The sequence below is a fragment of the Rhinopithecus bieti genome, unplaced genomic scaffold (assembly GCF_001698545.2).
Source record: "Rhinopithecus bieti isolate Rb0 unplaced genomic scaffold, ASM169854v2 scaffold_29855, whole genome shotgun sequence".
NCBI classification, from domain to species: domain Eukaryota; kingdom Metazoa; phylum Chordata; class Mammalia; order Primates; family Cercopithecidae; genus Rhinopithecus; species Rhinopithecus bieti.
Window position 1 is genome coordinate 108,117 of NW_016813109.1, and position 13,690 is coordinate 121,806.

The 13,690-nt window shown below is 50.9% G+C and overlaps 2 protein-coding genes across 23 annotated transcripts in view; one reads left to right on the top strand and one right to left on the bottom strand.

The window, feature by feature from the left end:
• The window catches only part of LETM2 (leucine zipper and EF-hand containing transmembrane protein 2), a 29,955-nt gene extending 29,133 nt beyond the window's left edge, over positions 1 to 822 (top strand). For 7 of the 9 annotated variants that reach the window (XM_017847652.1, XM_017847651.1, XM_017847650.1 and 4 more), the window contains exon 11: positions 487 to 819. In XM_017847652.1, the coding sequence (XP_017703141.1) occupies positions 487 to 549 (63 nt within the window). In that variant the 3' untranslated portion in view covers positions 550 to 819. Of the gene's footprint in view, positions 1 to 50; positions 109 to 486 lie in introns of all 9 variants that reach the window. The other 2 variants (XM_017847656.1, XM_017847648.1) reach the window with 2 other exon arrangements.
• Positions 823 to 3,985: 3,163 nt separating this feature from the next.
• FGFR1 (fibroblast growth factor receptor 1) overlaps positions 3,986 to 13,690 on the bottom strand; it is a 65,434-nt gene continuing 55,729 nt past the window's right edge. For 11 of the 14 annotated variants that reach the window (XM_017847645.1, XM_017847633.1, XM_017847639.1 and 8 more), the window contains 10 exons: positions 12,599 to 12,801; positions 11,000 to 11,145; positions 10,646 to 10,767; positions 10,087 to 10,197; positions 8,637 to 8,827; positions 7,548 to 7,670; positions 7,328 to 7,398; positions 6,921 to 7,058; positions 6,679 to 6,784; positions 3,986 to 6,565 (listed from right to left, as the gene is read on the bottom strand). In XM_017847645.1, the coding sequence (XP_017703134.1) occupies positions 6,389 to 6,565; positions 6,679 to 6,784; positions 6,921 to 7,058; positions 7,328 to 7,398; positions 7,548 to 7,670; positions 8,637 to 8,827; positions 10,087 to 10,197; positions 10,646 to 10,767; positions 11,000 to 11,145; positions 12,599 to 12,801 (1,388 nt within the window). In that variant the 3' untranslated portion in view covers positions 3,986 to 6,388. The remainder of the gene's footprint in view (positions 6,566 to 6,678; positions 6,785 to 6,920; positions 7,059 to 7,327; positions 7,399 to 7,547; positions 7,671 to 8,636; positions 8,828 to 10,086; positions 10,198 to 10,645; positions 10,768 to 10,999; positions 11,146 to 12,598; positions 12,802 to 13,690) is intronic. The other 3 variants (XM_017847637.1, XM_017847641.1, XM_017847640.1) reach the window with 1 other exon arrangement.

Genomic DNA, 13,690 nt, shown 5'->3' on the forward strand with positions numbered 1-13,690 from the left:
TCTTATGTGCCAGATAGAAATAGTTTCCATGTGTTGTGTATTTTACACAGGCTTCTGATGTCAGGAAACACTAGCTGGAAAGCAACTTGAATTTCAGGAGAAATGCACGTAAATAAGAAATTATCTATCATCCAGTCTTCCCAATTGGGTGAAGGGATTTGGGGCAAGAGCACAGGGCATGAAGAGTAAACAATGGGGAGGTTGTGGGAGAGCTGAAGTGGGAAGTGGCTCCTGTGGACCAGAGACACGGCTGGCAGGACAATCTATTAAGACACATATGGGGTAAGCCCAGAAAAGCATCCCAAGGCACACAGATCTTGTTTTTTGTAAATCTCCTGTATCTTTTATTACCAAGGTAAATTATAATCTCAGATTTGACTTTGTGGTCTGCCACTATTTTGATTAAGAAAACAAAAATGGCATTCACTCCTTAAGAACTTACATGTCTGTAACTAATGCCTACAGTCCTTTTGTTTTTACGCCTAGACACTCCAGGCCAAATCACAAATGACGGCCCAGAACAGCAAGGCTAGTTCAAAAGGAGCATAAGGACTACTTGAGGATGGAGCTCACTCTCTCCAGCTTCCCGCCCTCAACAGTGGCATCTGTAAAGGATCTCCCAGCTAAGACTCTCTGTCTGGCTTCAGAGAGTGGATCAGTCATTTAGCCCATGGGGCAGTCCTTTGAGGCCTGGTAACCATTCCAGGTGATGTGAGTAGTGAGACCAAGTTCAGACCCCTTATAAAAATATAATTGCGAAGTCCCATTTCCTCTGTGCCATTGTCACCCCACTCAACTTTGTATAAAGCCCACCCCCCACCATGTTGTTTTTTTAGTTTCATGTGTACGTCCCTTAAGAGGGGAAATTTTTTGCACAATGGAATCAGCTTGGCACCTTAGATACTCTGTCTCCTATGGCTTGGAATTCTGAGTAAGAACTTGGAAGTTCCAAAAACCATTTTAGGAGCACCTGATTAACTTTCTGAATGATCCACCAGTAGAATCAGCACCCTGGAAACAAAGTACCTTATGAGACGGGATGGATATACTCCCCAAAAGATCTTTCTGGATATAATGAAGCTTCTTGGAGAAAATGGGGAGTTAAACAGACTGGCAATCAGAAAGATTTGGCTGCTTCTGACATCCCCCTCTTGGGCCTGCAGAGGCTGCAGCAATCTGCTAGGCAGCCACTCTTCTAGCGCATATGGCTTTCATTAGCCACCATTTTGCTAGGAAGCATAATTAAGGGTTTAAGCCTTAATCATTTGTTTGTGTTGGGTGTGTGTGTTTCTGGCCAGTTTGTCTTTCACAAGACTATTTATTAGTCATAGGGGTTGTGAAGGTCTGATATAATCCCTGTGCTACCCAGCAACAAGTATCACATTAGGATTTTTTTTTTTTTTTTTTTTTTTTTTTTTTTTTTGAGACGGAGTCTCGCAGTCTCCCAGGCTGGAGTGCAGTGGCCGGATCTCAGCTCACTGCAAGTTCCGCCTCCCGGGTTTTATGCCATTCTCCTGCCTCAGCCTCCCGAGTAGCTGGGACTACAGGCGCCCGCCAACTCACCCGGCTAGTTTTTTGTATTTTTTAGTAGAGACGGGGTTTCGCCGTGTTAGCCAGGATGGTCTCGATCTCCTGACCTCGCGATCCACCCGTCTCGGCCTCCCAAAGTGCTGGGATTACAGGCTTGAGCCACCGCGCCCGGCCCTACATTAGGATATTTATGTTTGGTGTTTTCAGTATTAATAATACTGAAATAATAGACTGCCATGCAGCTGACCAAGGGCTTTCTTCCCTTGGGGAGTGGTTAGAAGGCCAAAGGTATTTCGGCCTGTAGGTGATAAAATTAGATTTACTTGCTGTGGTTAGACAGCAGTCAGTTAAAATAAGTAAAACTCAACTGTCCTGTCTGGGATCACCTAAATGAGGAATGTCACCAGCACTTCACAACAAGAATATGTATTCTACAGTGCTTTCTAAACTTCTGCTCCATCAGAGAAGCCCCACCATGTCCCACTAATGAAGCCCAGTTCTTTGGGAATGATGAATCCCTACTGTGCAAATACAGCAGTCATGGATCCTGCCTAGCGAGGTGATTCACAATATATTTTCCCGTTTCAAAAATGACGGGTGTTTTAATTAGTCCACATTTCAGGTGTTAAATGTGGGAAAAGGATTAGCTAAACTTGCTCAATCCTGTTTTAGCTGAATGAGTCACAGGTACTGCTGGGCTGTCCTACAGTTCCTTCTGGCTTTCCCTCCAAGCAGGGTGGGAATGAGCAGTGACCCGGTCAAAAGACCCGGGCCACTTGATACACCTCTCCTCCCACTCTTCTGCTAGCAGCTCAGAGAAGTCAAGGATGTGTCGTTGTTCTCATCACTTAGGGTGCTTGGCTGTTGGGTTCAATGATCCTTACATCTAATCCCAGTTAGTGGTGTTCTGGTAAATCATTAACCACCAACTCTTTGAGGGGGGAAAAGCCCTGATTTATAGCATCTGGTTATTCCAGTGATACAAATCCTCCCACCATGTTGATTTCAAGCCACTGCCATGGTACCACTGGACAGTGCAGAGCTGGGAGGAGACATGCAGTGTCCCCTGAGAGCCAGCACCACACACCACACTGGTGCTAGCCTCCCGGGGTAATGAGACAGTTACACCTCTAGTTAGCATGTTTATGAAACAGATCCCTCCTGTATGCGAAGACCTGCATGTGGGGCAGTTACGGTGGAAATGCTCCTGAATACTGCTGAGGGTCCACCTAGAGGGAACCCGCCCAGACCAAGTCTTAGCAGTTGGGTTCTTACTGACCACCCTCTTCTCTGACTCTCCTCAGCAGAGGGAATGGAAGGCTGTTCCGGCTGCTTCAGAGCTTTCTCCTTTCTGCTCCCTTCTCTATAGATGCAGATGCCTTGGCTCTACCTGCTGCTAATGATCTCATTGGGTATGACTTTAGACATTTTTATTTTTGAGACAGTCTCGCTGTCACCCAGGCTGGAGTGCAGTGGAGCGATCTTGGCTCACTGCAACGTCTGCCTCCTGGGTTCAAGCAATTCTCCTGCCTCAGTCTCTGGAGTAGCTGGGATTAAAGGCATGCACCACCACACCTGGCTAATTTTTGTATTTTTGCAGAGATGGGATTTCACCACGTTGGCCAGGCTGGTCTGGAACTCCTGACCTCAGGTGATCTGCCTGCCTCAGCCTCCCGAAGTGCTGGGATTACAGGCGTGAGCCACCGTGCCCAGCCACTTTAGGCATTCTCTAAAACCCAACTGCAGTGATGCTAGATGTGGCCTGTGTCTCACACAGAATTCTGCTACAATATAGAGAGGTGGTGGCCACTAACACTTATGGCCTTGCACCTGTGTCATGTCTAATTCTATACTTAAATCATTCCAAAACAAGCCATATCAGTGCTGTCCAATTTTTCTGTAATGCCAAACCTAGGCTAAAGAGTTCCCACTCACCACCAACACATACGAGCAGGTAGTAGTTGGACCAATGTGACTTTGAGAGCTGACTGGTGGTTCACCTAATGCCAACTGAAACTTCAGCTCGCTGGCTCCACCCAGTGGTAGCTAATAAGCACAGCAACCTCATTAACTGAGACAGATTTCCTCCCTCATCTGATGTTCAATCTTACTTACCTAAGATCAATACATTACATTAGCAGGGCCAAGGGACCGATGATCTTCAGCCTATGGCAATTAGAAAAGACGGAAAGGCAGTATTGATTAATGCTGTGGTGATCCCAGCCCTAATCTTTTAACCCTCAGGAAACCAGACAGACTCAGTGCCTTGATGGCACAACATCTTCATTAGATAAACTGGATTCCTTTCCTCAGGAGACCCAATCTGGTCCTCTACGTAAAATGGCCATTTCATTTTCTCTCAGGTCAATTTCACTCTCTTTTATGTGACAGCTAGTGCAGTCTTTGGGGAAATTCGTGGGTGCTTTGAGTAGTAACAGCAAGGACATCACTGCAATTATGATAGTGCCATATATTTTTCTAGCACCTCTCCCAAGGGCTTATGAAGCCTTTTAGAGTCTTCATCCCTTCCCACAACATTGCTTCAAGGTAGGGCCAAAGCAGAATATAACTGTTTTACAAGGAAAGACACTCCGGTGTGGTCTTAAAGCAAACGCTTTTAAGAGCTAAAAATTCATTTCCCAGCTCTGTTCACCAAATGATGCCTTCTTTAAACATAAATACAAATTGTAATGTTAGCAGGTGCATATTTACAGAGAGAAACAAAGATAATTTTACAATAGTGACCAATACTGTAGCTGCCCAAAAAAATCCTAGCTCAGAAATTTAAAGCAGCAATCCCATTTTCCCTACAGAAATGAAAACATATTGAACTTTCTTTTGTATTTAGCAGTAATCCAGCAAAATGTAAGCTTTAATATAGTGACTGAGGAGTGGTAGTTTGAGCCATGAGGTACTGGGGAGCCAGAATCCGCCTGGTGAGGACAGTGATGACCAGCAGGTGGCAGAAGTAAATTCCAAGCAGCCAAAAAAACAAAAGCATTCGGAGAATTTTCCCCCCTTCCTGAGGGGTAGGGTGGAGTTTGGACAGGAAGAACTGTAAGAAGCCAAGATCTGCGACAGTCCCAACAAATACAGTCTGGTCACAAGGATACAGGAAGGACGATCTGGGGAGGAATACCAACAAGAAACGAAGCCAGGGACCTGAATGCAGAACTAGCCTCAGGTGACATGTTCTCCTGCACTTACAAGCACCGGCAAAACCATGCCCACACAGATGGGGCAGACACATGTCTGGGTTTCAGTTTCTGCAGACCTTCATCATTTGCTTTCTTTTCTGTTTTCTCTGTCACCCAGGCTGGAGTGCAATGGCACAATCTCGGCTCACTGCAACCGCCGCCTCCCAGGTTCAAGGGATTCTCCTGCCTCAGCCTCCTGTGGAGCTGGGATTACAGGCACGTGGCATCATGCCTGGATAATTTTTATATTTTCAGTAGAGATGGGGTTTCACTAAGTTGGCCAGGCTGGTCTCGAACTCCTGACCTTAAGTGATCTGCCCACCTCGGCGTCCCAAAGTGCTGGGATTTCAGGCGTGAGCAACTGTGCCCTTGGCTTCCTCTTAATCACTTTAGCTCTACCTGGTGGCTACTCCTAGGTAGGTGCCCCCTCCCCAGCCCAATCCCACCAGTTTCCTTGGAGGAAACCATCCATGGTGGTTGGCTGCTGGGCCTTGACTCTCCGCCCAGCGCGTCTAGTGCATGGATGGGGTTCCTGCCCTCGACGCAGACATCTTCTTTTTCTGACTTTCCAAAAGTAGTGGAGAGGCAGGAGGTGCGTCGTGAGGTCTGGGTGCAGGACCTAGGAAGAAGAGGTTACAAGGAACCTGCGCCAGGAGCATGCAGTGCCCTCGGGACAGACCTAGACCCAGGGCCCGGGGGTGTCCCTTCTTTCCAGTGGACATTCCCACCCTTTTCACACAGCCCATAGAAAAATGAAGCAGCAGCAATTTTTATTGAGGGACCTAAACTGAAAATAGGTTTAGAACATAATTTAAAAAAATAAAACAGCAAAAGTAGCAAAAAATATATGACCTTTTTAAAAACATTTTCCTTTTTTTTCTTTTTTCTTTGTTTTTAATATATAGCAACTGATGCCTCCCAGCCACCAGGAGCATCTTACCCGATGGGTAAATCTCTGGTAACGACCCTTTTAAAAAGACATGTAAATATATACTCAGATTTATACACTTTGTGTTTTCTTCATAGCTATGTACAGAGCCCCCAGTTCGGGGCTGGGCCCCAGGGCCACAACACTGCCCCCAACCTGGCCTTTGCCTCACCATCCTCTGGTACCAGGCATTTGGTGAGCAAAGCAAACTAGTATCGGAATTAGTAAGCCACTGGCACCTATCTGCTCCTATCTGGAGCAGAGGTCACCTTCAATCGAGGCTCGAAGCACTGACCTCCCTCCTGCTGTAGCCCTGAGGACAAGGCACCTGCCACCAGAGTGCAAGGGGCTTACGGGTGAAGGCGAAACAGACCAAACCGACATGAGAAAGCTCAGGAAGCTCTCACTTGCATGCCTGTTCATCGGCTCCCACTCCCCTTCCTCCAGGCAGTGCCTGGTGGCAGGGAGGGTCTTGGTCCAACATCTGGGAGGGGATGAACTGGCCAGCAGCAAGGATCTGCCTCTTTGCACCTCTCACCAACAGGTGGAGAGGAGGCGGAGGAAGAGGTGAGCTGAGCGGGGTGAAGGCAGGCCACACAGGAAGGCCCTCGGTAGGCAGCCGGCTCCTGCCAGCAGGAAAGGGGACAGGGATGGACAGGCAGTGGGCCTGGCAGGGGCTGTGGGTGAGGGTTACAGCTGACGGTGGAGTCTGGGGAGGACGTGTGGGTGGCAGTCAGCGGCGTTTGAGTCCGCCATTGGCAAGCTGGGCTGGGTGTCGGGGCAGGCAGGGCTCCTCGGGCAGCGGCTCATGAGAGAAGACGGAATCCTCCCCTGAGGAGCATGTAGAGCTCCGGGTGTCGGGAAAGCTCGGGGAGTACTGGTCCAGGGGCATGGACAGGTCCAGGTACTCCTGTGATGGGCGAGAGGAAGCAGTGATGGGCCGGGCCCCTCCTCCCTACTCAGGGAGGTGCATGCACGCAGTGGGGACAGCCTGAGCTCTGGCTCTGGCATGGGCAGCCTTACCTGGTTGGAGGTCAAGGCCACGATGCGGTCCAGGTCTTCCACCAGCTGCTTGAAGGTGGGTCTCTGTGAGGGCACTGCATGCCAGCAGTCCCGCATCATCATGTACCTGCAGCAGGACCGTAAGGTCAGGGAGGAAGGGCCCCCTACTGGAGATGGACACCCTCTCGCCTAGCGCCCTGCCCCTCAAGCCCACTCTTGCCCCAGGGCCTGGCTCAGGGCCTCCGACATCTCCTCAGGCTTACAGCTCGTTGGTGCAGTTACTGGGCTTGTCCATGCGGTGACCTTCCTTCAGCAGCTTGAAAAGCTCCTCCACAGGCACACCAGGGTATGGGGAGCCGCCCAGAGTGAAGATCTCCCACAGGAGCACCCCGAAAGACCACCTGCAAATAAGCGGAGAGCCACGGGGAGTTAGAGCTTCTCCACCTCCCCTCCTCCAGCACAAATCTTCCACCCAGGGCAGTGCCAGGAGACAGAGTGGAGAACAGATCAGCCTTTCAACATCTGGAGCAGAGGAAATGACCACAGACGATGTTTTGTTTTCCTCTCTGGGGTGGAAGGAGGACTCCTCAGTCCAGGGAGAATGCAGGACTCTGCAGTGCTAGAAGCTTTCTATCCCACACCTCCCTGGCAATTGCTGTTACAAACTCACACGTCACTCTGGTGGGTGTAGATCCGGTCAAACAATGCCTCGGGCGCCATCCACTTCACAGGCAGTCGACCCTGAAAGCAGCACAGGGGAGGTTGGGGTGGCCCCAGGCAGGGCTGTGAGGGCACAGGTGGGAAGGGACTAGGGGGTGGGTTCTGAGCCCACCCCACTCCTAGCTTCTCAGATGAAACCACCAGCATGGGGCAGCCCTGTTGGCACTCACGTTGGTTGTCTTTTTATAGTAGTCGATGTGGTGAATGTCCCGTGCGAGGCCAAAGTCTGCTATCTTCATCACATTGTCCTCTGTCACCAGGACATTCCTGGCGGCCAGGTCTCGGTGTATGCACTGAGGACAGAGGAAGGGAGAGTGGGAAGCGGGGAGGTGAGGGAGCTGGAAGGCTCTGTAGGGGGGGCTGCCACCCATGCAAACTGGCCGACTTGTGTCATAGGACTTCTGCCACACTGCTCCGCCCCCGAACCTCTGCTTTCCCTCCTCTAACGTTCTCTGCCAGCATCAGGCTTCTCATCACAGCAAGCGCTCCTCCCTTCCCTCGCCAAATGCTGGCCCCTTATGCCTCTGCTGGGTCTGCAGCGGTGCGTGCTCCTAGGTCCTGCCTCCCAGCACTGCAAGTCCACATGTGGCTGGGCTCAAACCAAGCCAGCCCTTATACACCAAACACTGCACTCAACACTCACAGACAGTTTCATTTTACCCTCATAACAATTCTACAACAGGTATTGTTATACTTTATTTTCTTTTGAGACAGGGCCTTGCTCTGTCGCCCAGGCTGGGGTGCAGTGGTGTGATCATGGCTCAGTGCAGCCTCAAACTCCTGGGCTCAAGCTAGCCTCCCATCTCAGCCTCCCAAGTAGCTTGGACTACCGGCACGCACTACCACACCCAGCTAATTTTTTTTTTTTTTTTTAAAGACAGGGTCTCACTATGTTGCCTAACCTGGTCTCAAACTCCTGAGCTCAAGCAATCCTCCCACCTTGGCCACTGCACCCAGCTGGTATTATTCTTATTTTGTATTTGAAGAATTTTAAGATGCTAAGTAGCTGCCTGAGGCTACGCAGAAAGTGGCAGTGCACACATCTGACCCTCTATCAGTCTGACCCCGAGGCTACCTGGCTACACTGGTTCTCCTGACTCTGCGGTTCCCAGGGAGCCTAAGACAACACACAGGGTACACACGGCCAGTGCTCAGTGCATCCACAATGCTACCAAAAGATGACAAGTCACAGGCTGGAGGACTGGGGGGGGCTCTGTTCCCACCCTGGCATTACCCAGGGGAGCCTTCAGGTTCCACACCTTCTTGGAGGCCAGATACTCCATGCCTCGGGCCACCTGATAGGCGCAGGACACCAGGTCCTTGGAGGAGAGCTGCTCCTCTGGGTTGTGGCTGGGGTTGTAGCAGTATTCCAGCCCCGGGGGCCTCCGGGCCTGCAGGTACTCCCGCAGGTTGCCCTTGGAGGCATACTCCACGATGACATACAAGGGACCTGTGGGCACAGGAGAAGAGGCCACAGGGCCAGCAGCAGGTGAGCAGGTTTGGCTTCACCTCAAAGAAACCCCATCCCCAGCAGCACACCCTGGCCAACCTCTCCTCTCCTGCCTCCTCTTAGGGGACCTGGGAAATCCATTCTACTACCCAAAGAAAATCAGAGAAATAATTACTCCCCGCGTAGTCTAGAAAATTCTCAAGCAACATTGGCATAAGAGCCCCAGTTTGTCTGTTTATTTATTCTGAGATGGAGTCTCGCTCTGTTGCCCAGGCTGGAGTGCAGTGGCGCAATTTTTAGCTCACTGCAACCTCCGCCTTCTGGATTCAAGCGATTCTCCTGCCTCAGCCTCCCAAGTAGCTGGGATTACAGGCGTGCACCACAACGCCTGGCTTTTTTTTTGTTTTTTGTTTTGGGATGGAGTTTTGCTCTTGTTGCCCAGACTGGAGTGCAATGGCGTCATCTCGGCTCACCACAACCTCCGCTCAAGGCAACCTCCGCCTCCCGATTCAAACAATTCTCCTGCCTCAGCCTCCCGAGTAGCTGGAATTACAGGCATGTGCCACCACGCCCAGCTACTTTTTGTATTTTCAGTAGAGACAGGGTTTCACCTGTTGGCCAGACTGGTCTCGAACTCCAGACCTCAAGTGATCCACCTGCCTCGGCCTCCCAAAGTGCTAGGATTACAGGTGTGAGCCACTGTGCCTGGCCTATTTATTTTATTTTTGAGACAGAGGGAGTGTCTCCCAAGCTGGAGTGCAATGGCGTGATCTCGGCTCACTGCAACCTCCACCTCCCGAGTTCAAGCAAGTTCTTGTGCCTCAGCCTCCCGAGTAGCTGGTATGATAGGCATGCACGACCAGGCCTGGCTAATTTTCATATTTTTAGGAGAGACGAGGTTTCACCATTTTGGCCAGACTGGTCTCGAACTCCTGATCTCAAGTGATCCACCTGCTTTGGCTTCCCAAAGTGCTGGGGGGTTACAGGTATGAGCCACTGCACCCAGCCTGAGCGCTCTTAGCCCATAATTACTCAGCTGCCTCTGTTAACACACCATGTGTGTGAATCTAGGTATCTGTATTCTTGAATGAACACCAATGAGTGGAGCCCAGACCCTGAAATAACACATTTTAACCTCTGCTAAAGTGGCCGCTCTTAACCCCCTTCCCTAACTGTGGCTGAGAGAGGCCTTGGGACTGATACTCCAGCTCAGATCTTCTCCCGGCTGGGCAGGGAAGGCCAGTCTGGCCGGTACCCACCGTCCTGCGTGCAGGCCCCCAGCAGGTTGATGATATTCTTATGCTTCCCGATCATCTTCATCATCTCCATTTCTGAGATCAGGTCTGACAAGTCTTTCTCTGTTGCGTCCGCTTTAAAGAACATGTTGAGACTCATTTACTTGGGAAGGGAGGGCAGAATAAAGGCTAAGGGAGTGGGGTATGTGTCGAGGGGCTGCTTTTCCCTGGGACTTGATTCTCTTCTCCCCACTTCCATCCAAACTTATTTTCTCTTCCGTCTAATGGGAGTCGTTGCAATAGGTGGTAGTGAGTGGGCAGGGATGTGGTGAGGAAAGCCTGCCAGCAATGGATCCAGGACAAACACCTGACCACAGCCCAGGCTGATACCAAGGAACAGAGTGAGGTCACAGAACAATCTCAGGGTGCAGAACACCCCCTCCACTCCCAGGTAACCCCAAGCAGGCAGGGGAGCAAGTGTGGGCAGCAAAGGCACCAGAGAAGCTGTTCTGCTGGGCCCGAGGCCTGCTGCTTGCTTGGAACGGGACAAGATTTTCTTTGCAAGGACAGAAGCATCACTTACACTTCAACATCTTCACAGCCACTTTGGTCACACGGTTGGGTTTGTCCTTGTCCAACCCGATGGCCTCTGCCAACACCACCTGCCCAAAGCAGCCCTCTCCCAGGGGTTTGCCTAAGACCAGTCTTTCAGGGAAAACAGAGAGTGGCATAAGTTGGGGCTGGTGAAGTTCAAACCTTGAGAGGCACCCCATCTCCGCCTCTCTGTATTTCACCCAACTGCAAGCAGAAAGTGGAAATGTTTCTGCAGGCATTTCATGAACCTTCACCACCCAGAAGGTGTTAGTATATGCACCTTCCACCACTAGAATAGCAAGCAAGGAATGCCTTCAAAAAGTTGGGAGTTAAAGTCTATTACCTGTCCCGAGGCAGCTCCCAGCGAGGGTCTTCAGGAAGCTCATACTCAGAGACCCCTGCTAGCATGGGAGTCCCACTGGAGGAGAGCCGTGATGGCCGAACCAGAAGAACCCCAGAGTTCATGGACGCACTGGAGTCAGCAGACACCTGCAAGGAAGAGTGGGGTCACCCTAGAGCAAGGAGCGGGGTCGGGGTGACTCCTTCCAGTTCCTAGTCAGGGCTTCCCAACAATGGCAGAGACAAGTGTCTATGTATCTGATGTTCCTTCCCCAACACAGAGTGTTTCAAAGACCATGGCAGGCCGGGAGGCCCAACTTCTAGGACTGACCTATTTCTGCCATGAGCTGGCCTTTCTAGACTTCACTCACCTTTAAATTAAGCAGACCAAATGCACCTCTTCCAGCTTGACATTTTATAACTGATCATCACAGTAACAACTCTATTCTCCTGACTCTTTGCAACTACTTTACCTTAGTTTATGGATTCCTAACTCCCAAAGCACCTTCCAGAATGAGCACAGGCTTCTGAGGAAACGGCCACTCTTGCACACACCCTCCCATGCGGAAGTGTGGGCATACAGGGGACAAGGGTATGGTATGGCTGATAATGGTTTGGCTGTGTCCCCACCTAAATCTCATCTTGATTTCCCACGTGTTATGGGAGGGACCTGGTAGGAGGTCACTGACTCATGGGGGCAGGTCTTCCCCGTGCTGTTCTTGTGATAGTGAATAAATCTCACGAGATCTGATTTTTTTTTTTTTTTTTTTTTAGATGGAGTCTCGCTCTGTCGCCCAGGCTGGAGTGCAGTGGTGCAATCTTGGCTCACCGCAAGCTCCGCTGCCGGGTTCATGCCATTCTCCTGTCTCAGCCTCCCGAGTACCTGGGACTACAGGCGCTCGCCACGACGCCCAGCTAATTTTTTTGTATTTTAAATAGAGATGGGGTTTCACCGTGTTAGCCAGGATGGTCTCAAACTCCTGACCTTGTGATCCACCCGCCTCAGTCTCCCAAAGTGCTGGGATTACAGGAGTCAGCCATCACACCCAGCCGATCTGATGGTTTTATAAAGGGGAGTTTCCCTATACAAGCTCTCTTCTCTTGTGTGCCACCATGTGAGATGTGCCTTTTGCCTTCTGCGATTGTGAGGCCTCCCTGGCCACGTGGAACTGTGAGTCCATTAAACCTCTTTCTTTTGTAAATTGCCCAGTCTTGGGTATGTCTTTATCAGCAGCGTGAAAATGGACTAATACAGACAGTCCTCTTCTCTACCCTGCATCTCTGCACTTCTAAGCAGCCCTTGGGGACAGTTCAAATTCATGCTATCAGCTGCACATTCCGTCCAAATAGGACTTCCTCCCAATCCATGTCCCAGGAGTCGGGAGGACTTGCAGTGGGATATGGAGGGTGCAGGAAATTCACGGGCTACACTAGCTTGAAACAGACTCTGGAACACTTAGTTCATGACATTCCACTGTGCCTTGCCCAGAAGCCAAAAACAAGGCCCAAAGTTGTATGTAGATTAGGGACAATGGAGAGGGCAGGGCATTAGAGGCCCAGAGAGAGAGGTGGTGCTGAGTGTGCAAATCCCCCATCTACTTTCTGTTACCTGTCTGCGCAGAGGGATGCTCTTGGCCAGCTTGTGCACAGCCATCTGGCTGTGGAAGTCGCTCTTCTTGGTGCCACTCTTCATCTTGTAGACGATGACCGACCCTACCATGCAGGAGATGAGGAAGGCCCCTGTGCAATAGATGATGATCTCCAGGTACAGGGGCGAGGTCATCACCGCCGGCCTCTCTTCCAGAGCTGAGTCAGTGCGAAGAGGGTGTTAGCAGGCTCGGAGGGCCCCGTGCATGCAAGGTCCTGCTCCATTAGAAAAGCAACACCTATCTCCTGTGTCCTGGGAACTTTTAGGGAGGAGAACCACCACGGCAGGTTCTAGCTAGGACCGGGATTGTGGCACTAGGAGGATCAGACAACCCCCTGATCTTGGAGGCTGCCTTCAATGGACTCGAGCCATGGAAGAGGGATGGCCTAGAACCATCATGCTACATCCTCATTAACTCCTGAGCCTCCTTGCTCAACTGGATTGGAGAGGTACAGGCACCCAGGGACCCTGTAAGGGCCAACTGAGAAGTCACTTCTTTGTGCCTTTCTTGGTCTCCTTTGGGAGCCATGGCCCTTGTCTGCAAAGCCTCAGCACTGTGTGCGTGCACTTAACATGCACGGACAGAGGTGTTTCTGAGTCCTCTGTCCCTAAGAAGCCACAGGGTCCCTGAAGGCAGGGTTGGTGCCTCGTTTATTTCTGCAGGCTACAGTACCTGGTGATGGTGGCACTCACAGAATGAGGACAGAGGACAGGAGGGGAACCAGCCTGTGTCCTGCTCAATGTCCCACTTTGGGTCTGTGTCATCTCTGTCGGGGCACACAGGTAAATATTTACTCCTAGCCAAACCACAGGCAAAGCTGACTCAATTTTCAAAAATAAGCTTTTCTGGTAGTTCTTACGAACTCTACTCATAGGTCCCAACTCCTAAAACTTTTTTTTTTTTGAGGCGGAGTCTCGCTCTGTCGCCCGGACTGGAGTGCAGTGGCCAGATCTCAGCTCACTGCAAGCTCCGCCTCCCGGGTTTACGCCATTCTCCTGCCTCAGCCTCCCGAGTAGCTGGGACTACAGGCGCCCGCCACCTCGCCC